This window comes from Echiichthys vipera, assembly GCF_963691815.1.
Source record: "Echiichthys vipera genome assembly, chromosome: 7".
NCBI classification, from domain to species: domain Eukaryota; kingdom Metazoa; phylum Chordata; class Actinopteri; order Perciformes; family Trachinidae; genus Echiichthys; species Echiichthys vipera.
This window is the reverse complement of record NC_139832.1, coordinates 8,751,175-8,775,629: the sequence shown is the minus strand read 5'-3', so window position 1 is coordinate 8,775,629 and position 24,455 is coordinate 8,751,175. Positions and strand designations below refer to the sequence as shown.

Genomic DNA, 24,455 nt, shown 5'->3' with positions numbered 1-24,455 from the left:
TAAATTTAGTGCATCCATGTGTTCCTGATTCTGAATGCCTCTGGTTTTGCCTGAAGGCTTCTTGGCTTTATGCACAGTTCAATATCCACCTTCAGCTGTGACTCATCTCACATCATGATCACATACGTAAGCTCTTATGTGTACTAAGCCTAGCACACACACAAATACACACGCATTGCAATTACCTTGAAGAGTTTCCTGATGAAACTCAATGTCTGATTTTACTGCCATCTAAATCCTCCTCCCTCTTTTCCCTGCCTGACCTCCTGTCACTCTCATTCCTCCTTCTCCTCTCTCTTATTTTAATGTGCATTACCAAATGAGTTTCAGCACCTCCAGTGCAGCCACCCAGAAAGAGACAACTTCCCTCAGTGGGCATAAGTAAACCCTGCGTTAAGTAAACATACACTGTAAACATGTGACGCACATGATATGACGTGAACACTTAAAAAAAAACACACACACACACACGCATGCACGAACGCACAAACGCACACACACACACACACACACACACATGATATGTCTTCATTCACTCATACAATTTTGTGTTTTGAGTTTTTCCAAAAGGATTGTGAAAAAGAACCTCTTTAAATCTTGTGTTTTGCTTTAGTTTTCAAGTTACTTTTCAAATGCACAAATGCACACACACACACACGCACACTCGCACACACACACACACACAAGCGTACGTGTGCCTGTACCGCACGTACACACACGCATGCATTCAAACACATAATTTGTGTGAGCGTGTTCAGCCGCACATGCTCCTAAAAATCGCTACTGGGCAAATGAACCAGCAAATGCCCCGTCTGTAGATGTATCCCTGACAGTGTTGCAAAGCTGATGCACAGACTTGACATGACTTGGAAACGGCATTCATCCAGCTCTCTCTCTCTCTCTCTCTCTCTCTCTCTCTCTCTCTCTCTCTCTCTCTCTCTCTCTCTCTCTCTCACACACACACACACACACACACACAAACACACACAGAGACACACACACTGAAGTAGTCAACCATCCGTTCAACAACCACCAGAGGAAGCTGTAATACATGTCTTGGTGCATAAAACTCATTTTATTTACCTAAAGTCCTCCTCCAGACACTTTAAGTATGTCAAAATACTCTTTTTAACATGGTTTTCCCACACACAGATTGTGCTTTGCGGCGTTAGTTTCAGCATTCTGTCTGACTCCTCATCTGAGTCTGTTGTGAACCAAAATCGGCGACTAACAGAATGGTAACTGTAGTTAGCATCTTTTACCAGCTTCTGTTGTTTGTTAGCTTGTAACTGGCATCGGCTGGCCCAGCTGTGATGACAGTGTGTTTTCGCTCTCTGAACTGACATGTCCACTCTGGTTTCAGGTTTCTTTTCTGGCTTTTGCATATTAGAGAGCGATTTGGGTTTTGAATTTGTGATGTAACACCTATAGCTTGCCCGGGTTTGTTTGAATTTCTGGTTTTAGGAAAATGCAAAGACATCGGCCCCTTCAGTAGAGCAATATGAAAACCTGTCTAGTGACAATCTTTGCACAGATACAAGCAGGACAGAAAATTAGCACCATTTATCAGCCAAATGCTAGTAAGATATGCAAGTGGCAAATACATTAGAGTGTGGTCTTTACCTAGTTTGTAAAATGTCCTGAGATAATTTTGTTATGATTTGGCACAATAAATAAAATTGAATTGAAATGAATTGAATTTGCCCTACTAAAAAGGACAATGGCAATAGAGTGGCTGGTAAAATTTGAACATTCATTAGCCATTTGGCCGGTTGACAAAAAATGTTCATTTTGCATTACGGATTTAAGTGAGTTAAATATATTTAGTCAAGGTTAGACATTTTAAGAACATAAACATGAGAAAAAAAAACATGTTTGAATGGAGGGGATCTTTGAATTGTATGTAAGAGCACCATCACCTGATCCATCAAGTAAAGATATCGGCAGAGTATCTAAAGATGACTGATTGAATTCAAAAATAGTAAAATAGCTCTACTATTATATACGTCGCAATATCTGCTCCTCAAGCACATGACTTTGTCTCGCAGATGCCAAATAACGCTCCAAACACTCACCTTCATAGGTTCCACTCTCTAGTAGGGCTCCACTTTGCTCCAGTTCCATAAAACGCTCCACACTCACAAAGCTGTAGTCCACCCCCGGCACCTCCCCCTCTTTAGGCTGCCTGGTGGTACCTGCGGAGAGAAAGAGAGAGAGGAAGAGAGGAAGAGAAAGAGAGAGAGGGAGAGGTCATCAGAGCCAAATCGGGCACTTGAGAAGAAAAGACAGGAAGGCAGAGAAAGAGCCCAGAAAAAGGGCTGGACAGAAAAAGACGACACATTTGAGTGTATGAGAGGAAGTGGGAGGGTAAAGGAAGTGGAACAGAAGAGGCTGAGTTTGGAGTCATCACTATTGATAGCCAAATCCATTCACACAATTGTGCGTGAGTGACAGTGAGAGGCAGAGAGAGACAGCGAGTAGATGGAAAAGGCTGCTCAAACAGTAAACTGCCGTCATTCAGTCCATATAAGCCAATCCAGTGCTGTTTTAGTAATGAGGTAATCAATACGGTACTTTTACCTAGCATAAGTCAAACCTCCTTACACAGCATACAATACTGTGCCGATTGGTTTATCGTTAAAACAACAGGAATGCAGAGGCCCCACATCACCATGCTGCAATTAGAGCCTCCCTACATCGACGCTTTAAAGCTCTCCATCAGTGCTGCCCTGTCGAGGCTCGGCTACTTGATGGCAGCCATGGGAGTTTTGAGTTTAATGAGGTGCTGTGTTTGGGCCTCTGCCAACTGGACTTTCAGCTTAGGCTCAGTGAAGTCCGCTGGTGTTGATTCCTGCTCTCCACTGATCGTGCCTGAAAACAGAAAGTCCATTCCCAGAGCTCAGGACTCACATGGTAAAAGCTAGTTCGGATTGATCTGGCCGTGACTTTGACCAAATCTGACATTCTGGCCGTGCAGCTGCCAGAAAATCAGTATACATTTTGGTCTACGTGTAAGATTTGTGCTGCAACGTGTCTGAAGAGGTGATCTGCCCTTCTGACAAGGCTGTGGGAAGCCAAAAACACTATCTTCTCTGATACTAATGACGGGTAATAAAACACTTACTAGTGTCGTAAGTGGAGTGTGAGCTGTGGGAGATTAAAACAGCAGGTGGTGGATGTGTTTTAGACACCTTTTTGCACACACGCTCAGCTGGGAGATTGGGGGTTGGTTCATCTTGTGGAGTGCATGATCCTCCAACTCTCCCAGAGTGTGATATCTTAATCATCGGGTCTCTATTGATCGTCTGTCACCACTTTGCTCCTGTAGTGTAGTGCAGGTCTACTGAACATTCCCCGCTGTATTTACTTCACCGCTGGGACCAGAGATGGCATTTTAGCAATACCTAATGAGTAAGAAACAAGTGACACCAAACCATCTACAGTTTGTCTATAAGGCCGTGCAACACTGCCATACTGTGTGCATGTGTGTGTTTGTACTAATCTCGGTCAGCGTGTGTTTACATGTGTGTACTCAACTGTGTGTTTGTCTTTGTGGCTCTAAATGGTGGTACAGTACCCACTGTGCCGACAGTAATCCCATTCCCTGATCACAGCTCGGTAGGAAACTGTAAATCCACAGGTACAGTATGAGAGAGTGTGTGTGCATGTGTGTCTGAGTGTGTGCCACCATTCACATAGTTTAATGTACTCCAACTCTGATCAACTCTCAGTGCGTTTACATGCAGTTTGAAAACCTGTTAAGGGCAAACCCCGGTTTCTTAAATACCATGTAAACACCACACCAGAGGTAAAATGTGCGTTTTAATGCCCCAGTTAACGCCCAGTGAACTCCTTCAGTTCCCCGATTATTCATGCATGTAAACAGCGTTCTCGGGTTATTATCAGGTTTCTCATCTGCGCATGCTCCCTACTCCGCGGCAGTGGCTTCTGACCCGGAAATAGAATAAACCAGGAAGCAAAGGAGCCGAAAACAATGTGAAAAAAACAACAACGATAGAGCATTATCTTTAAAGCGAGGGAGGACAACACAACTGTAAGTAACATTACTACAACGAAGACCTGTTTTGGTCGTAATTATGTACAAAAGTCGTCTGTTTGTGATTTTTACAAAGGTGAACTGGAAAAAAAGCTATATTCAGTCCAGCTGTATGTTGGTAGAGAGCCACCTACTGTGCCGGAGGTCGAGTTACTTACGCTATTTTCCCATTTAACCCCTGGTCACGTATACGAGGGGAGCTTCAATAATCCGATCATTCAGGGCCATTTTGGGTTACTGATGTGCATGTAAACGCACTGACTTGGAATCAGTTGATATATTGTGAATGGCTGCAAATGCTTATCAAGAGCTTTATGGAGCAAAGCATGACCATATTGTTATTCAGGTGCTTTTCACTGCTGTCAGACAGGTGTTACTAAGAGATGTGACTATGTGTAATGTCCCATGGGATGACTGGATGGTTTAATATATTAGTGTCGCTCACGGCCCGTTCTGTAACATCTCTTCCACTGCTGATGTTGTTTTTGTGCATGAAGGTTAAAGTATTAATCGTGCAGATCGGCTGTGTTTCTGTCCTGTAAAGTAGTAGTAGTATATGAGTGCAGATAAGTAAGACTGATATTTGGCAACCTTGTTGTTTACAAAATGACTGTTAACCACCACCACCAAAAACAGAACAAAACAAACAACCAAATCATTAGACAGCTGGCAAAGTCTTTATCTCATCTGTAACAAGTAGCCTGGCTGTGTAAATGATGAATTGATTATTAAATTAAATGTGAAGTCTATCAACAGAAAAGTAATCAGCAGCTATTTAGTTAAATAATACTTCTTTTTTTTCATTTAACAAGTAAGAATAGAGAAACAGTGCCACAATGTTCTCAGCGTCTCAACTGTGAGGATTTGCCACTTCTCTTTGAAATATAACAGTAAACTAAATAGTTTTGGTCCTCAAAGCAATTTCAGTCAAAAGCAACTGGACTGGTTATTTGTCTAGGAAGACGTTTCACCTCTCATCCAAGAGGCTTCATCAGTTCATGTACGCATCTGACTAAATAGTTTTGGGTTTAAGACTTTTGGTCAGACAAAACAAGACATTTGAAGAAGTTATCTTGGGCTCTGCAAAGTTGTGACCAGCATTTTGTCGCTTTCGATTAATCTCAGAGACCAAACCATCCATCAACAACAACACAATTGGCAGATTAATTGATAATGAAAGAAAGGGCCAAAACATGGGCCATGCATGTTCGCAGACACTTTGAGCTCTGTCTCACCTGAAAAGCGTAACCCAACGCTAGCTGCAGTAGGAGTGTTGCCAATAGGGCCACTATAGCGTGAAACAACAAGAGAAAGCTGACCACTCCTGTTTGTGTTCATCTAAAAAAACCACAGCTGACCAGTTCGACCAAGCTGTTACACGTTCCTCCGCAGCTGCCACGTTTGTTTACTATTGTGGTCATGGAAACACTCTGATTAGCTCTGTATCACCCCCCTCAAGACTGTCGTTTGTTGCCTCTACCAGTGCGTAAAAGAGCATGTTGAGTATCTCCACCGTGGATGTGCGTTTGTGTCAGCTGGGCCAGGCATTGTCATTTGCAACCATGGTTCTCATATACTTGTAATGTAATTGGTGAATTTGAATAAAGCATTTCTAATATGTGGCTATGTAAATGTGCGTGACCACTCATCTTCAGACAATAAACAGAGTGTAAATCAGTGTCTGTATAGCACCAGTTAGAACAATTAACACCTCCAAACAAGTGTAGTCTAAACAAAAACAGACATGTTTGCAGGGAAACTGTATTGTATTGCATTACATAATACAGATGATTGTGTTACTGTATCCACAGCCTACAAATATGTACATTTTTACTTACTTTTGTCTGGATGATGTAAGACCCCCCAATGAAACATTCCTGAAATAAAATGCTACCACTGGGAAGTCTATTTTCTTCTTTTTTATTACCAGTTTTAGAAGTATTGATATAACTCTATTAGAGCCTTCAGCTTGTGTGTTGATATACTGGATTGCATCATAAGGAGTAATAAATATCTTTCCCACCCCCTGAGTTGACTCATCACTTTTCTGACTGCCTGCATACAAACATTATAAGCTCAGCAAGGGATAGTATACTGAAGGGGGAGGTTATTGAATTGCATTATATTATCAAGTGTTTATGATATTTTTTATATACATACCAACCCACAAAGCTCCACAATACGCACAGATACTATCATCTTACATCTACTACTTCATCACAAAGCAGCACAACAGGACCCACTCCATGATCTACACCGCATGTATAATTAAACTTAAAAAATAGTCTTGAAGAGGACCATCCATCTCATGTGTAGTGCTACTGAATGAATACCGCAGCAGCTCAGCCAGCCAGGCGGGGCTGGTCGCCTTCCACTGGGTACAGCTATTGATCTGTAAGATCAGAATGAAATTATTCTGCTGCCCACACCAGAGTAGGCAGAGCCTGCTGGAATACTGATGACCTGCCAATGGCCTTCTCCCACAGCTTCCTTCACTGGACACACCAACAGAGCAGAGAGAGAGAGAAAGAGGGAGGGCAGGAGGGAGAGACAGAGAGAGAGAGAGAGCGCATCTTGTTGGATCTGAGCTGGGGATATTGATCGACTATCAGGCCTTGAGATAGGCAGACTGTTCCTCTTTCCTTTTCACACATTTCTACTCATAGCTTCTTTGCCCATCGCCTGTTTTCTCCCTTGCTCTCTGCTCTCCTCTCCCCAGGTAGAGGCCAACAATGATGAAAACACAATCCATAATTTATGGAGCCTTGTGGATGACAGCTGAAATGTCTTCAGTTCAGTGGATTTTATCTTTAGATTTTTTTTATACACAGCCACACAAACTCCTAAACAGAGCCTTAATAAATGAGCTGAACAAAGCTTACCTGACTCCACCAGATGTATTGATTCTGATTGATTCTCATTTGCTCAGAATATCAATCTGGGAACTCTCATTTGGAGATTTTTTGGGATTTGATAAACCATCTGTCTAACACCAACATACGGGCAAAATCAACCAATCAGATCAACGAAGCGTATGACGTACAAAAAGTGTCGAGGTAAAGCTCAGAAAGTAAACAACATGTCGGTAAAGGATATTTGCTGTTTGTGTAACGCAAATTTAGGGATAAAAGGCACAATATCACGAGCCCGGCCCATATTCCTACAGTGGATCCAAGAGAAAATAACGTTAGCGAGCGGCTTGCTCCATAGCTGCGCTCATCTCATCCGCGGAAGCCGCCATGTTGTTTGCACGGAACAGTCGCTTTTCATTTTTTCACACCTCAAAACCAACGCTGATCGGTTCGCTCGCTTGGCAACCATCTCTAAATTTTCCCTGCTGTTACCAGACTGATCTGCGAGTTAAATACAGTGGAGATTGCAAAATCAGGATGGATCCTAGAACGAAGTAGGACAAGCTGCACATGTACTCGTTTTTTAAAAATGGCTGTACTTTGAGGATGCAGTTTCCTCCTGAGCGAAAAGCACTGCTGCTGCTGCTGCTGACTATTGATTGAATGTCGTGCTCTGGCAAATAAAGGATAAAGTCGGCTGTGAGCCAAAAATGGTCTTTGCATTACAATCAGCCAGTGTAGCCAAACCTCTAAGAGGTGACGCTGCGAGTAGGAGTATGAGCGCCGTACATATTTATGGCTTAAATGACTTAAATCCATAATAGCACGGAACAGCTTTGGAGATGCCACTTTAGAGGGTGAAGACAGTCTCCAACCATGACGACCGAGCGCTACAGAATATTTTCACATTGGTGGGAGTCGTTGAGAAGGAGAGAGAGAGAGAAAAAGAGAGAGAGATTACGTAGAAACATAACAAGGATATTCCATTTGGAGGAAAAGCTAAAATAGCTGATATACTGAAATAACTCAGCTGGGTGTCAGACGATAAGAGGACAAAGACCTTTGCTAAATAATAGAGTGGCAGAAGAGTGGCAAGCAGAGAAAAACTGTAAGAGAGAGCAGCAGAGTGAGAGAGACAGTGAGGAGTGGAGGCATGACTGGTTAACCTCGCTGTGCATCCACAGAGGCCCTGCGAGTGAGTTTGGGATTATGCATGTGTATTCATATGTATGTTTGTATAATTAGACAGGAAGTCACCGAGTTGGAGAAGCAGAGCAGGGGAGACTCAGAGCTAAAAATAGACTATCGGTGGACTGATTATCATAACAAAGCATGGGGGAAGGTGGTCTCTGCAGTCTCAGAGAGTATATGGGAACGAGGAGGTGAGGGCGCGGGGAGCCAAGTGTGCGTTTCATATTAATAATGAAGCGATATCACATGAGAAACTGAATATCATCATTATCTTCCACCGAATCACAGCTGTGATGATATTCAATACACTACAACCTCAAGCGTGATATTGCTTTTATACTGGACTGGAAGTGGACTGTTGACAAGCAACGCAATCATTTTTCTGCGCACTAACTTGCTTCTTTGTGTTTACTAGGTCTACAAATCACCACAGGCCAGCTATATCGAACATTTATCTGTATGTTTCCATTTATTGTGCGACAAGTGAAATAAGAGTCTGTGATTCTGACAGTTAACAGTTGATCAGACAGTTATGTTACTTTGCTCCATAATTTCCTGCTCCCCATGCTGTATTCTGCTCGCTCTTCTTAACGGACTGAATGTTGATGTTTAGCTTATATTTTTGAGACTTGGGCCCAATCCCATTTCACTCAGCCCAACCCCATAATGCCAAAGGTAACTGTGACATCCCTACTCCTATAGGTGAATGCCGGAAATAGAGGTGTAGGGCTAAGGCGTAAATCTGGAGGTTAGCACTGACGTGTCCAGGCTCCTTTCCTTCCCTTCATCCTCTTCTGATGACCGTTCATAATTTAACTCAAATGTTATTTGTGGATATATGTTTAACATGCAAAGTTTGTTATGATCTTAGAGGGATAGGCTAACAACCCTTAATTGCTTAACGGTAAAAACACGTGTAAAGCGGAGTGATACATATAGTTAAAAGTTCCAGTGATGTACTGTATATCAGCACTCATGCACTGCCTCTTGTCCAATCGCTCTGCTTGGTTGGATTTAACTGTTTTAATTAATAATTAAGCTGTAGACGCAAAGCTATTAGGTATCATTCTGTCCTCTAGAGTTTTGAGATTCATTGTTGAAAAAAAATGACTCCACAGTATTTGTAGTTGGAATACATGAACAATTGTATGTTAATTGGAGTGAGCAACAAACCCAGATGAGAAAAACTGGATACACATGGTCCCACCTGAGCTTCCAGCTCTGTGTCTCAGTCGGCAGATATATGGATTGTGTTTCTCTCACAAACCCCTCCTGGTTTCAGCGTATCATCCATCAGAGCCATCAGGCTGCTTTGGGAGTTTGAGGGAATTTGTTACAGAGACAGAGGTAACACTGAATTTAACAGGAACTAAAAATATTCTCTTAAAGGTGAAAAAGCGTGAGGCTCTTTCACGATAATCCCCAGGTGGACGGGATGAAAAGGATTCAAACAGGCTGGTACAGATTTGATAGCACACCTGTCCCTCTGGGCTTACTGTATGTAACCTACAGTACGGCACATGGTGGAAAGAGACACATTTATCTTCTGAATGTATGTCTTTTCATCTCCAAAGAGACATGTTGCTGTTTGTCTGAGCTTTTCAACCATGCTGGATGCGTTGCTAGGTCCCTCACGTGCACGTGCATGTTTTGCAGCTGAACATAAATCCCAAGATGTCTCACTGTTTACTATTTTTCACAGTAAAATCTTTGAAAACATGTCTAAAATGACTCCTATTCACTGTAATTGTGCAACCATAACATTTTTATCCAATTTTGAAACTACCCAAGGGGGAATAAAAAGGGAACATTGGATTTCAAGACACAATCCTGCAACCGAACAAACAAAAAATGCCGAGGCAGAATACGCTGCCCTCAAAACCCGAAACTTGTTTACCCAGAATCCTGTTCAGCACAGAGCAAGCAGTGCACCACAGCAGCAAAGAAAAGAGCAGAGAGGAATTTGAGGATTGTCTGAGTTCATTTCTCACACTCCACACACACTGCTGCTTTCTTATTCATTCACTGTCTCAGTCTCACATCAATCTTTCTACCCATCTATCCCTCCTCTATTATCCTTTCCCTTGTTCCCCCCTTTTTCCAATTCACCTCATTGCACTCCCATCCATTTGTTCCTCTGTTGGTGCTCTTTGTCCCCATTATTCCCTCTCTTTCTTTTTTAATCCGCTCCCTCTACCCCTCGTTATCCTCCTCTTTTCTTTTGTCTCTCCTTCGAGCTCCGTCTCGCACTTTGGTCTCACGTCTCATTCCCTCTCACTGTTCACCCTCCCTCTTCCGCTTCCTTCCTCCCGGTTTGCAAATGTAAAGTGTGACAGCCAGTCTATAGGAAAGGTACGATCAGGCACACAAACACACACACACACACACACACACACAAACACACACACACACACACACACACACACACACAGTCGTCCTTATTTACACTACAAAGCCCAGGCTACAGATGCAGCGACGCAACATGGCAACACTGACAGGAGTGTCTGCTACCACAACAACAGTGTCAGTGCCTGGCAACACAGCCTTGCCATGGTAACAAGCGGCAACATCTCCATTAGCTGTAGAAAAATAATATTTATGTCAGTTATGTGTATTTTGCATACACAGCCATATTACTAGTTACAGTCTCAGAGGTCCTCAGCTTGAGTTCTTTCTTCTGCAGAGCTGCAGGTTTGTGCTTCCACACACCACATCCATCAATTACTGTCACAGCCTGGCCACTGAAGCTCACCTGGTTACCTCAGAGTAATTCAGCTGGTGTTTATGTGGACAGGTTTGACTCCAAAGGGGGCTACAGGCTGGGAGGACTGGGAAACCCGGATGTAAATCTATAAAAATAATGGGAAAAATCTGGGCTGGGATTGCCTCCACATATCACAGGCCTTTCCCCAATACTTGAAATACCAACGTTTTTCATGCTATGAGCACCAACTTGCACATGCGGCCAGACCGGATATCAAAACAAACCACAGAGAAACTCGGATTACAACACATACAGAGGGAGATGGACTTAATTCTCTGCTCATGACGCCACTTTATCTTCACATAGCGAATATTTGTTTCATGCTATATTAATTCTCTAAGTAGTTTGATGCCAAAGGAAGTCATTCACGCACAAATAATTATTCAGTTAAGAACACTTCTCCACAGAAATGAGTTAGGAGTTATAAACAGCTGCATCAAGTCTGGAGTCTCTGTCTCCAAGTGTCCCTGTCAGATTCACTAGCGGCTTTAAAGACAACTGTGTGGCTCAGTGGATTGGTGTCTGGTGGAGCTGGTGCATGGGGGACATTGAGAAATTACTCCTGTACTGATGTGCGTCCTGGCTGTGGTGATGGAAGCCGATCCGCAGATAGGCTGAAAAACACCTTTATTAGTTTGCAGAGCTGACTGACGCAGGACGACATTGGGGGTCATGATGATGTACACACACACACATATGCATACCAAACACAGCACACCAGCTCTTTGTGTGTGTTTGTGTGTGTGTGTGTGTGTGTGTGTGTGTGTGTGGTTTGGTAAAGACTGACCACAGTTAACAGTCAAGCTCCTAGAGGTGTCAGCACTTACTGACCATCACAGGACGAGCTGCTCCATGGGCACCTGGCTCATCACTGCACATTACTCCGATCTTAGAAGTAGCACAGACAAAAAGGAGAAACGGGAACGGAAACGCAAATAAAAAGGCTTTAGAAGAACTTCATTTTGTGATTAGCTGCTGAATGACAGGATCATACAGAGGAGAGGAAAGAAAGTGATGAGACGACACCTGTCCAGAGCTTAACACGGAAAGCACTTAGCAAACATAACCAATTCATTAAATCACGTTCAATATTTACTACTTTCATTTCATAAAACTCATCTAATTCCAGTGCCTGTTCTTTCATCTGTGGAACAACATTAATCCAGTGTGCCAATCAAACCGCAGGGAGCACAGAACCACATCAAAGCACGTCAGCCAACCCAGGCAAATCACCCCTTAAAGGAGAGAGTCTCTGAGGAATAATCTCTCTCTCTCTCTCTCTCTCTTTCTGTCTCTGTCTCTGTCATATAGAGGCAAGCACACACAACCTCAACAGAGAATGGTCTGTAACACTCATTATTTATTAGTTCAGCCTGTTAAATCTCGACACAAACAGAATAATCAATGCGTCAGTGTAAAAAAAACATGTATATTCTTACACATAAATTCTTTTAGTGTGGCCACAGACACACACACAATAAATTCATCTTTATCACGTCAATCAATGTCACTGTAGTCATCATGACAAACGTCCTCAAATAACTGCCCTCACTCCTCTTCCTGCCCCATCATCACCATCATCAGACACCAATTTAGGGTTAAAGCCCACTCACATCCACATTGGCAACTCTGAATTGATACAATCAGCGATCTAAAAAGAGCATTTTACGATTGATAACCAATGTGTTTCAGCCAACTGAACCTACATTCTTGGTTTAATTTCAGAACATATTTCTGGATGCACAAATCATATAGTTTTCTTCTTCGGCCAGTCAAATTAAAAATCAAACACAGATGGAGGTGGGAGAATTTGGTGTCTCACTGCAAAGACAGCTTCCTTTGCTGGAGACGTTCATCACAGATGAATGGACTGACTGTTCATTTGGAGGTGCAGGTTTCGTCCCTCGTGTATTTATAGTGAGCGTCCATCGGATAGTACATTTTCAATAGCATAATGAATGAAGTCCAACTTTTCTAGAACAGCACACACTGTTGTCCATGTTGTCTGAGCCAAAAGGTCATTCAAGCGTGAACGTACTAAAGCAGCGAAAACTACAACATAAGGCTTCAACCGCAATCATTCCTATGTTTTGAAATATCTGCTGCTTTATTTTTTTCAACTCCTGAAAGCAATTTACTCTGAAGAATCCATCTATGAAGAAGGAAAATAAGTGGTTTAAAACAAGTTTTGGCAAAAATGGTTGTTGTTTTCGAATCCCGCTTCACACTTTTTCAAAACAGCACTCTAATGACCGAACCATGAGGGAATTAAAAAAAAAACAAATACACTCACAGAGCAAAAAAAAATTCAATTTACTTTAACTAAAGCGCCAGCATCAGTGCTGTCTGTGTATTTCTACAGACTAATTTGCAAATGTTTGTGTGTCAAATAATGTTGACGTTTCTGTATGCACATACAGTAAATTGACAAAACGCAGTCTTTACAAGTTTTTAAGGACCTTAATTTCCTTGACCATCAATAAACAGGGAAAATCTTCCACGGGGAAGAAAATGATGAATCAGACTGTGAAGGAGATTCTTAGAAAACAAGGACATAAGAAGTGATACTGCTGAAGTGAAATACACCTGTGTCTGTGACCTGTGTCTGTATTACGTTTTACTATACACTATTTTATACTCATACTTTCTTTTAAAATATATTATGCATATATGGTGGATTCATTTTGTAATGCAAAGTTGGTTTAAAAAACAAACAATTTATACATTTGACACTACCAAAGAACTAACAAAGACTTCTTACAAGACTCAGACACATTTATGCATCTACATGCAGTTTGTATATCTGTTGATGCAACTTTTCTTTATCGATATTGTTGGGAATGAAAACAGTTTGAGACATGTTGACAGTGTTCTGGTAGGTTTTGATTACTTAAGTTATGAAATTAGCTGTTTTGTTAACAAAGCTGTACGATGCCGCAGAGAGCTATGTGAAGCATTTTGAAAGGAGAAGTCAAAAAGTCTTGTGAGCATTTGCACAAGTACGGTAAACTGCATACATTTCACAGACAGAACTGTGCACATTAATCTCCTCCTGTCATCACAATAAACATCTCCATTACTGCCGTCATTATCGGCGGCGTAAGTCAGCCCTATCAGCATCCTGAGCATAATGGCCATCCTCCTCATCAACATCTTGATCTGCTCCTCCTCTGTCGTCTCCAGAGGAGGTTTCCCTGTCGGAGGCTGCAATGCTGCGGGGCAGCTATAGCAACAGATGTGAAGTGACAGAAGCTGCATGTATTTATAGGCTATCTGAGTAGAGAAACGTGCTGCTGACTGTTGGAGCTATTTATAGAGCCTTTTACTGATGCCTCTGAGTAGTGTGGAGGGGAGGAGATGTTTCTCTGGGGAATGACTTACGAGGTTCCCTCATATCTCCCTCAACACCCATTCAGTGCACGTCCGCCCTTTTACTCCTTACGCCTCAGCTCATCCCTCCATCCTCTGGCATCGACTCTTGCCTTCTCAATTTCCATCCTCTCCTACCTCCCCATCTCTCGCCTCCTGATCTCCTCTTCTTAACCACCTCTCCTCCTGTCTTCTACCCTTTTTCCATCTTCTTGCAGAGCCTCTTTGCTCGTGTCCACATCCATCATCTTCCCTCTCCCAACACTGCCGCCTCTCTGCTCGCCCCTATATATATTTTTTCCAGATCTTCCCACTCCTTTAGCCCCATTTCACACGTCTTACACGCTCAGCTGCACTCATATCAAAGGGGCACTCACACTGTTCGTATGCAAAGACCAGAAGCATCTACAACTCTTCTCTAAACTCCTCAGCAGCTGGTGCTGGCAAATGTCTTATCTCAAGGGCTTGAAGAGTAAGACAGACAATCTAACTGTGACAACCTTATAAAAAGTTACAACCATTCACATCTGTTCCAAATTCTCCTTCTCTGCTTGACTTTTTTGGTTATGTATTAATTCACTCTTGCACAATCTGGTTTATCTTTAATATTTTTTAACAGTATTCAATAAGTGTAAGTCCCTATCCTAGTGAAAACATGTGATATGTCCGTCCTTAAAGTGGCAGTCCTGTTAGTGTTTGGCATGCATGGTAGTTCAAGCGTGTATGCTTGTGAAAAAGAAACCTGTAAATAAGTAAACATCCACATGCAAACGCAACAGCAAAAACACAGCATGTGCGACCGTCGTATGAGACAGCAAATTTTCACATTCAATTCATTATTTTGGGGGGTTAGAAGTGCCAATCCTGGAGCCAAGTGATGTAACAGGATGCAGGAGTTGATGCCAGCCTCTGAGCCTTCTAGGTGCACACACACACACACACACACACACACACACACACACACACACACACACACACACACACACACACACACACACACACACACACCTCCACCCACGATGTCCTTCAGTGTGACAGCATGTTGTGATGCAGAGTGGCGTCTGCTTGTCAAGCTGACAGACTCACACTGACAGCATGGTCAGAGCGCTGCAGACATGGGAGAAAAACACTGATTTTATAACGCTCCCAACCACAACAACAAACAGCCTGGCGGGCACGAGCAGCCCAGCACTCAGGACGATCATCCCTGTTTTTTAGCTGTCTGATGCTGTGTCACTCTGATGGGTTGAATAACGCCTGTTTCTGTGTGTTTCAGGCTGCCAGGAAGTCATGCAGCGAATGTATATGAAACATCCTCATATGCAGTGGGGACGACCTTCTGACCAAAGCCAAATTGAATAAGGTCAGAGAGATTAAGACGAATTTGGCGAATAACTGTAATATCACACATTTTAAATGTAATTCAAATCAACGTCTGATTCAAAGCTGCCGTGCAGGAGGTCTATGAGTTGGAATTCCTATAATCTTCATTACACTGTATCAGCTTTGTTAAGTGATAGGCAGTTAATTATGGGGATGTCATTACAGCACACACACATCTCACAGAATAACTGTCTTTCCATTCTCATAAAGGGCTGGATGGCGGCTATAATTGAAAATTGACAAAACTATGGTTTCGTGCTCCCAAAACAGGCCCAGGCCATGACAGGGCCTGAAGTGTGTAAAGACCTGCAGTGTTGAACCTCAGCCAGTCCCCATCACCTCAGTTGTCACCCTGTCAGTCTGCCTTCACTGCACTATTACACAGCCAACAACCTGAGAAAGGTAGAAAAAAATGAGAGGGAAGGAGAAGGAGAATGGGCTGCCTGGAGTTAAAATTGAAAGGGAGTGAAAATGTGATAGAGAGAGGTGGTGACCAAAAGAAATCAAAGAGGCAGAGAAGGAGGGAGAGGCAGGGGGAACATGAGAGAAAGCAAAGAGATGAAGACGACAGGAGAAATGGAGGGATGAGAGGAAAAAGAGAGAGAGAGAGAGGCTCAGGAACTGTGCAGCTGTGGGAGAGTATTAAACAATCACTTCTGTGTCAGCAGCTCAACACACCGGCAGAAGACATCTAGTATAGTAGGAAGCGCTCAGCCAACGCAAAAACAACTATGACTGACGTCAAATCCTAGCTTTGCTTTCTCATGGTTACGCACCAGAATCTCTGTTCAAAAGCAGCCAAAAGGCCGGTGTATTCAACTCAACCACCTCTGCTTGGAAAAAAACACCCAGACAGCATGACAGGTTCTCAACAGAGGGTACTGAAACGTGTCAGGCAAGTACAAAGCCCTTCAACAAACTCTAAATCACAGTCCACCAATCCACACGCTGCATGTAAGGAGTAACGTGTGTAGTCCTCAGAGTCAAGCATCACAGCAGCTCCGGTCTCCAGAGAAGCTGATTCACGAGCTGCTTGGTGTATTGAAAGCAGGCGGAGCTGCTGAAGATGACGTCCCCTCGATGTCAATCACAGCAATGATATCGTCCCCCAACAGGCAACAGGCAAACGCACAACATACAATATAAGCACAGAAACGCAAGTCCGCGAGCGATCCACAGTCATGAAGTGTCAGTGTTAGGATTTGTGCAGAGATTCTCACACACAGATAAAAGCAACATCTTAGTAATGTATCCAGGAGGGTGATGTGTTATCTTTGTATATTTGCGTGTCTGTTGTGCATGTCTAGCGTGTGCTGAAGGGGGGTAGGGCGTCAAGGCAACGCAAGCCTCGAGACAAGAGGGTGGTTGCCGTGGAAACCCCAGGCTGAGAGCTCAGCAGCCGGACGATTGAAGGAAAAGAAGGAGCAATAGACGGCCAGAGACTGAGAGAAAGAGCGTGTGTGTGTGTGTGATGTAAAAACACGAGGGCAACGTCCCGAGGGCCAGGAGGGAAAACTAAAACAGTGTAAGAGAACGAAATTGAGCTGTTAGAGGAGGAGGGAAGGGGGAAATAGATATCTAAGAAAGAGAGGAAGACAATGAAAAAGACAATTACAGACACTCAGCAGAGGCAGAGGAGAGGAGGAGACCAAGGAGGAGTAAATGAAAGATTGAAGGAGCGATGGAGGCCAGAAGGAAGGAGAGAGGCGGGTAATGTGGACTCACAGGGAACGGTGCGGAGGTAGAGGTTGTCTCTGATGATCTGCTGGTGGTCGTGGTCCACTGAGCCCTTGGAGAAACGCAGGTTGAGGTAGTGCCGCAAATCCTTGTCAACCACACCCCCTGAACGGAAACACAGGAAGAGAGAGATTAGAGCTTTCACTTCTTAACATGACACGCCACACAAGCCTTGCGAGTGACCTTTTGTCGCAGAGTGATATCCAAATATCTTATTGGTTTTTGTTTCAAGATTGGCTCTACATCGATCATGATGCGGATGACACTGTATTGGAAACAAGTTAGAATTTCCGCAACCATTACACTCAAACACACAGGACTTTAATTCTAGTGTGAAAGTTTCTAAAGACACAAAATATATATAAAAGTCCTTCATCTTGAGTTTAAATATTTTGTATACGCTTTTGTCATACAATATGAAACAAAATGGCTTAATCACATTGAAAGCTTGCACTGATTTCCACACAGAAGGCTACCACACATGCTGACGTAAACACACACACACACACACAGATCATGGTAATAGTGCAAAACTAGTGTTCCCCTTGGGGCTAAATGTGCTGTGTCAGCAGGTTGGGTGACAAAGGCCTACAGAGGACAGAAGCTCACACCACCTCCTCTCGGCCTGTCTCTGCTTATTATCTTCTGTAAAAGCTGCCTCCCTCATCATTAAATCACTGAACTGAAGCACAGTAAAAAATTAAATGACAAACATGAGTGAAGGCAGATGACTAAGAGCAGGCCAACATATCTGTGCTGCACATGCACACTGTATGAAAATGTCTGTGAAGTGTTTCTACTCCCTTCATCCCAGACCAAAAAAAGCCCAGGAGGATGAGAGGAGGAGAACTTATTTTCCACACAACATTTGATATGCAAGACTATCACATCAGGCAGCGGGAGGGATGAGGTTACATGCCATGCATTTACAAATGAAAAGCGTGTCTTCTCACTCATGCATATTCTAGCGACCTCCTGCCAAATTGACTTGACAGCGTTCGGCCTATCGGTTGAGATTAATGCAGCGGCCACCCGTCAAAGAGAACATACAGCGTACCATCGGAGAAGAAATTCTCTGCGCTGCAGACTGTGCAGATGCCTGTATGTATGTAGCTGACACAGGTGTAATTTTGCAATAGTGAATCCTTTTGGAATAACATCTTATGTAAACTGACACCATTTTAGCGAGGCTGGGAAGCCCTGTGAATTGCTTCACAAACAGCAAAGCAAGAGAAGAGGAGAGGAGAGGAGGAGAGGAGAGAAAATGAGAAGGGGAGAGGAGAGGAGAGGAGAGGAGAGGAGAGGAGAGGAGAGGAGAGGAAAGAGCCAGAAAACAAAGGAAGACAGGATGAAATCTAGATTAACATTATTAGTCCTGTCGCAGTTCTCAGGTTGCTAAACATCACATCTTGGAGCTATGTATTCAGGCACAGGCCAAATCTTTGACGTGCACGCACACCGACACACACATATTTATACATGCACACCAGCACACACAGATATATGTGCAGAGAGATGGAGAGACAGACAGAGTGAAGAGAAAGGCAGTGCAGACCAGGCACCTCATCAGCAGCCAGCCCAGGTGTTGATAAAAGCAGTCCTTTCTCCACAGGTTTACATCCACAGACAGCCTGTCCTCCCAGGCGTCCTCTAGCCTTGCAACCAACCACCGCACATCTTCTGCCTCCTCGGTAAAACCTCACTGTCCTCTCTCCTGCCTCTGCTTCACCACCGCTGCTCCAGCACACACACACACATACACACAGAGCACCTGGCTGCAGCCAATTTTAATCCCAGAGAAGACGACGAGGATGAGGGGGAAGGGATACGCAGAGAGATGGAGAGAGACGACGACCGTCGGGAGAAAAGAGAGGAGAAGGAGATGTGCCAGTGGGAAGCCGGGCTCCAAACGACCTGCCAGCGGATTGGACAGAGAGCTTTTACAGTCCTGCAGCGACCCCTATCTGCTGCTGCTGTCACTGCACTGGAGTGTTTGTGCATTTGTATGGTCAACGTTTGTGTGTGTGCAAGAGACTCAGAGAGAAAGACATTGAGTGAGTGCAGAAAATAAATGTTTATGTGTGAAACATTTCTAGACGTGTGTCTATATTACTGAGTGTGTGTGTGTGTGTGTGTTTGTGTGTGTGTGTAGGTGTGTTTGTGTGTGTGTTTGTGTGAGTGCACCCAGATGCTCCCTGACATTCCTCAAACACTCTGCGTCTCATCCACCAGATGCTCTCCCTGTTTGACCTTGTGTAAACGTCACTGACCAGATAGAAATACTGTGAAACGCAGCAGCGGCATATGTCCCACTGAGGTAACGCAGACTCATATGCACCCGGAGGGATGAGGGGTGAGGGATGATGAGCTCACAGCTGCAGATGCCAGTGAAGATGCCTTGAGCGCTGTCTTCGGCAATGTCTGGTCTAAATACAAGGAATAAACAAACACATGCTCATGATACGCGTACCGAGCTCAGGGCACAGCTGAGTGTGGAGGAGGACGGGTGTATTTAAAAAAGCTTTATTGGTATAACTCTTCAAATAAGCTAATTTAGCAACCTCAGAGTTAAAGCTGGTGTTGAGAAAATCACAGTCAACTTGTTCCGTAGGTGGCTGCTTCAACTAAAGCAGGGAAAAATGTGAGGAAGACAATTTTATACATGTCCAAAAATTTGAATCAATCACAAACTCATCATAGCAGACAGCAATCAGTGAAGCCCATGCTCAGTGAAGCCTCACATTAGTCCAAGCAGGTCACATTATGACATCAAAATGGTGTTCCATTCAAGCCGTCAGCTCCACATTCCTATCTGCAGCAGCTGCTAAACCGCTATTACTGGTGAGGCTGCTGGCACTCCCTCCACTACAGCAGCCTGCACCTTATCAATCAACACATGATGCAATGGTACGATGGGTCTCTATGGGCTTGTCTGTTTAATTTATACGTCCAATATCTCAGAGTATGCGTCTGCTCTGCCACAGCTGAGTGAGTTAACTGTGCTCCCGATGAGTGTTTAGCATGCTGCTTGGATCCAAATGTGGAGAAAACATTATCACCCTGCATAACACAAAGAACTGTGTAACCATTTGGGGAACAGGTGGCTTTGAGCCTTTGACTGCATGACAGTGAACATCAGGACACATCCAGTGAGTATTTTCAATCAGGTACAGCTTTTCATTTGACCAAAGAAAGCCTGGGAGTCAACCAACAGGAAAACAGTTTTACAGAGAGATGTATGGATGGTTTGTGGCATACACTCTATAATCTAATGCCTTTGTTTGTTGCCTTAGCAACAAAGAATAAGCAGGTGTATTTATACAGCAGATGTATTAACACACCACTTTATAATGTGCAGGACTGGTTCTGTGTTTCAGAGTAAATAATTTAATTCAAAATATCTACTTTAACTGTGATTCTTAGGGCTGTCCTTGATTGAACAAATGCTTATACACTTACTCATACAATATTGTTCACTCATTTATTAATCGATTAAATCAATAGATCTGTAAAATTTAGTTTCTCCACAAAAGCTTCCAGTTTGAAATGGGTATTTACCAGAGATGTGCTCAAATGTTACCTGGAAATAACTTATTCAGCATGAAAAATGCATTTAAAAAATGACTAATTGACGCAAGAAATCTCGACTGAGACCAAAACAACAACAATGGAAAACAGTAATGTGTGTTCTTTACTTTTAAATGCCAACACACTAAAATCATTTGCTATCCGAGGTCGTCTTTGCCCTCAATAGTAAACACTATAGCTGAGGGGCAGACAGGAAATGTGGGGGTAGAGACAGATCTCCCCGCCCGACTGGACTCGATTAAGGGACATTTCAGTTTACGTGCTGTGTATCACAATGCCCCCTAATCAGCAGGTTTTTTTTAGCATTAATGGACATTTTTGTCCTACAATGCAACGTGCAGCAAAAAACAAGAGATACTCATACTCCCAAAAGGACCTCTGCCATTTCACACACAGCGCAGCAAAAATGAAAAACAAATCCATCCTTGACTACAGCGATTTGTTGGATGAGGACACACATTTGGTAGTTTGATCTCAAGTTTCAGATTTTCTTGCTCACTAACGGCCAACATATCGAACTATGAAGATATACTTTAGTGGTTGGGACAATAAGCAAATCTAAGATGTCATTTAACTACATTAACTAGCTACTAACTTCATCGTTGAATGCAATGGATATCTAACAGTAATCAAATGTATATGTGAGATCACCAGCAGGTCAATGAAGTAACAAGGTGCTGTTCTTCCACGACAGTGGTTTAAACAGCAAATACACAAACAGAACTGGAGTGTACTTTACTCCAAATGCTAATAATTGTATCAAAATTAAACTTTTTAATCTCTACTAGTTGGTTGTGTTCATATTCACGTCAAACACTTCAAACTACAGGCACAGTCAAAACTTAATATCACATTATAGCACTTATATCGGTTTGACACTGGCTTGGCAAACTGAACTGATTGTATTCTTAATGCATTCGATTATGAACTCATTACTGGAGGCACGTCTGAAAAACAATACGGAAAACAGAAGTATATGCTACATAATATTTTGTGACATATTCCCTGAGCCAGAAAATACGTATGTACACTTGCCCAGCGTCGCTCAAATACGATTGAAACTCTGTTTACACATCATGTCAGCTAACTGGCAAACATGGAGGTAGAGATGGAACAAAGAAAAAACGCAGTAACATACGTGACAATCACGCATAAACGCATATTAAAATGATGTTACAGCTACAGGAAAATAATTTCATCATCAAAAGTCTTTCAAATGTGATTTTTTAAAATGCCAAAGGAAATGCAGCTCACTCTTCTCTTCGACCCATAAAATGCAAACATAACCATCTAACCCTAATCCCTAAACGCTCATCTTAAAACCAAATTCAAATCAATGCAAACATTTTCCTCATTTATTCTATCTTTGTTTAAATAATTAAGATCTTTGCAGTAAGGCCCGACCAGTTTTTGAGCCTGAGACTGATACCAATACCAATTTTAGAGGGAAAATTTAGATTTTTGATTACCAATATGGCGGCCAATATAGTGGATTTTTGAGCTGCAATGAAAATAGACTATCTATATTGATTGTGCAAATGTGACTCTGCAAAGGTATTCAGAAAGCTGCTTTACTAAACAAATACATTAATTAAATAATGTTTTACCTTGTTATACATTATATATATACACAATATATTACACTGTCAACCAACTCAAGAAATGAACACGGAGAAAATAAAGTACAAACAAAATCACAAACTATGTAATGACACCTTTTCTAAAGCACCCCAAGCTTCGTTATCTGCATTATATGTTCTGTAAAAGTGACATTTCATATCAGGGCGTATCAGACCACATATACGCCGATACCGTTGACTCTCCTGTGCAGATTGCTCATCGTTGTGTCTTTGTGAAGACCTTCATGTGGATGAAACGTCAATGCGAGAACATTAAAGATGCAACAAAGCAGGCGTGATATTAATAATACAACTTTCTACCTGGAGGTAGATAAGAAAATTGTTAATCCTGCCCTCAACCCCCCTTAGCAGGTCAAGCTCACACTCCAACACCTGCCACTTATCTTGATAAGCTGTGTTCCTCAAAATAGCATCCAGCCCGCGGCCGAGCTAACCAGCATGTACGTTCACAAGATGAGAAAACAGATTTTCTTTCATCAAAACAGAAACACGAGGTTCACCAGATTTACGCCTGCCATACATTTATCACTGCTGTTCTATTATAACACCAAACTGACATTTTTATTTTTCTGCTTTGTACCTGTTTATTTTATGGATATGTATGATTAGTTGTAACACTCTTACATTTACCTTCCGCACAAGGGCTGGCTGGGCAATAAGTTTTCCATCTCAATAATGATATATATCACGATATGTCATATCTTCTGGTAATTCAATAAGTAAAGATAATATGGTAGAACAATCTCATCTCATCTCATCTTCAGCCTCTTATCCGGGGTCGGGTCGCGGGGGCAGCAGCTTTAGCAGGGGACCCCAAACTTCCCTTTCCTGGGCCACATTAACCAGCTCTAACCGGGGGATCCCGAGGCGTTCCCAGGCCAGTGTGGAGATATAATCTCTCCAACTAGTCCTGGTTCTTCCCCGAGGCCTCCTCCCAGCTGGGCGTGCCTGGAACACCTCCCTAGGGAGGCGCCGAGGGGGCATCCTTACTAGATGCCCAAACCACCTCAACTGGCTCCTTTCAACGCTAAGAAGCAGCGGCTCTACTCCGAGTTCCTCACGGATGGCAGCCACCCTCCTGAGAAAACCCATTTCGGCCGCTTGTACCCGCGACCTTGTTCTTTCGGTCATGACCCGGCTTTCATGACCATAGGTGGGGGTAGGAACGAAGATTGACCGGTAGATCGAGAGCTTTGCCTTCCGGCTCAGCTCTCTTTTCGTCACAACGGTGCGGTAGAGCGACTGCAACACCGCCCCCGCTGCTCTGATTCTCCGGCCAAACTCACGCTCCATCGTCCCCTCACTCGTGAACATGATCCCGAGGTACTTGAACTCCTTCACTTGGGGTAAGGACTCGTTCCCTACCAGGAGTAAGCAATCCACCGGTTTTGGTAGAACAATGTATTATAAAAATAGAAAGGTCTACAAGAAGGAGTCAGCAGAGAGGTCTCACAGCAGTCAAGGGGAATTTATTGAATCAAGGTTTAACACACTCCTCACAGAGATCCAAGATCCAAAATCCCCAAATTCCTAAATTCCAAGTGTCTCTTAACAGAACTTCCCCTCTTATACGGATGTTCGTGTGCTGACAACGTTTACACGCCCCATCAGGTCTTTCCAATACACACCCATACATTTACAATCAGTAGAGTCTACTTTGTGTCCGGACGTCATCGTGCCCAAATACAGTTCTATCGTCTATCAGGCCTATGTCCCCAGTACACCTAGCCCCGTTATTCACCTTCTCAATCACGTTTTCTTCCACAATAATTTATAAGATTATTTAGTATTTTCTCATTTTGGTGCAAAAGGAACATAATGTGCAAGGATCCGAACATAAAGCATCGACTTATGACGTATATGCTGTATTATCA

General features: G+C 43.0%; 1 protein-coding gene across 1 annotated transcript in view; it reads right to left on the bottom strand.

The window, feature by feature from the left end:
* LOC310949731 (membrane-associated guanylate kinase, WW and PDZ domain-containing protein 2-like) overlaps nt 1–24,455 on the bottom strand; it is a gene marked incomplete at its 5' end in the record, with an annotated part of 86,875 nt that overhangs the window by 46,604 nt on the left and 15,816 nt on the right. Inside the window, 2 exons of the mRNA XM_083917260.1 lie at nt 2,076–2,195; nt 17,342–17,458. Of these exons, the coding sequence (XP_083773386.1) occupies nt 2,076–2,195; nt 17,342–17,458 (237 nt within the window). The remainder of the gene's footprint in view (nt 1–2,075; nt 2,196–17,341; nt 17,459–24,455) is intronic.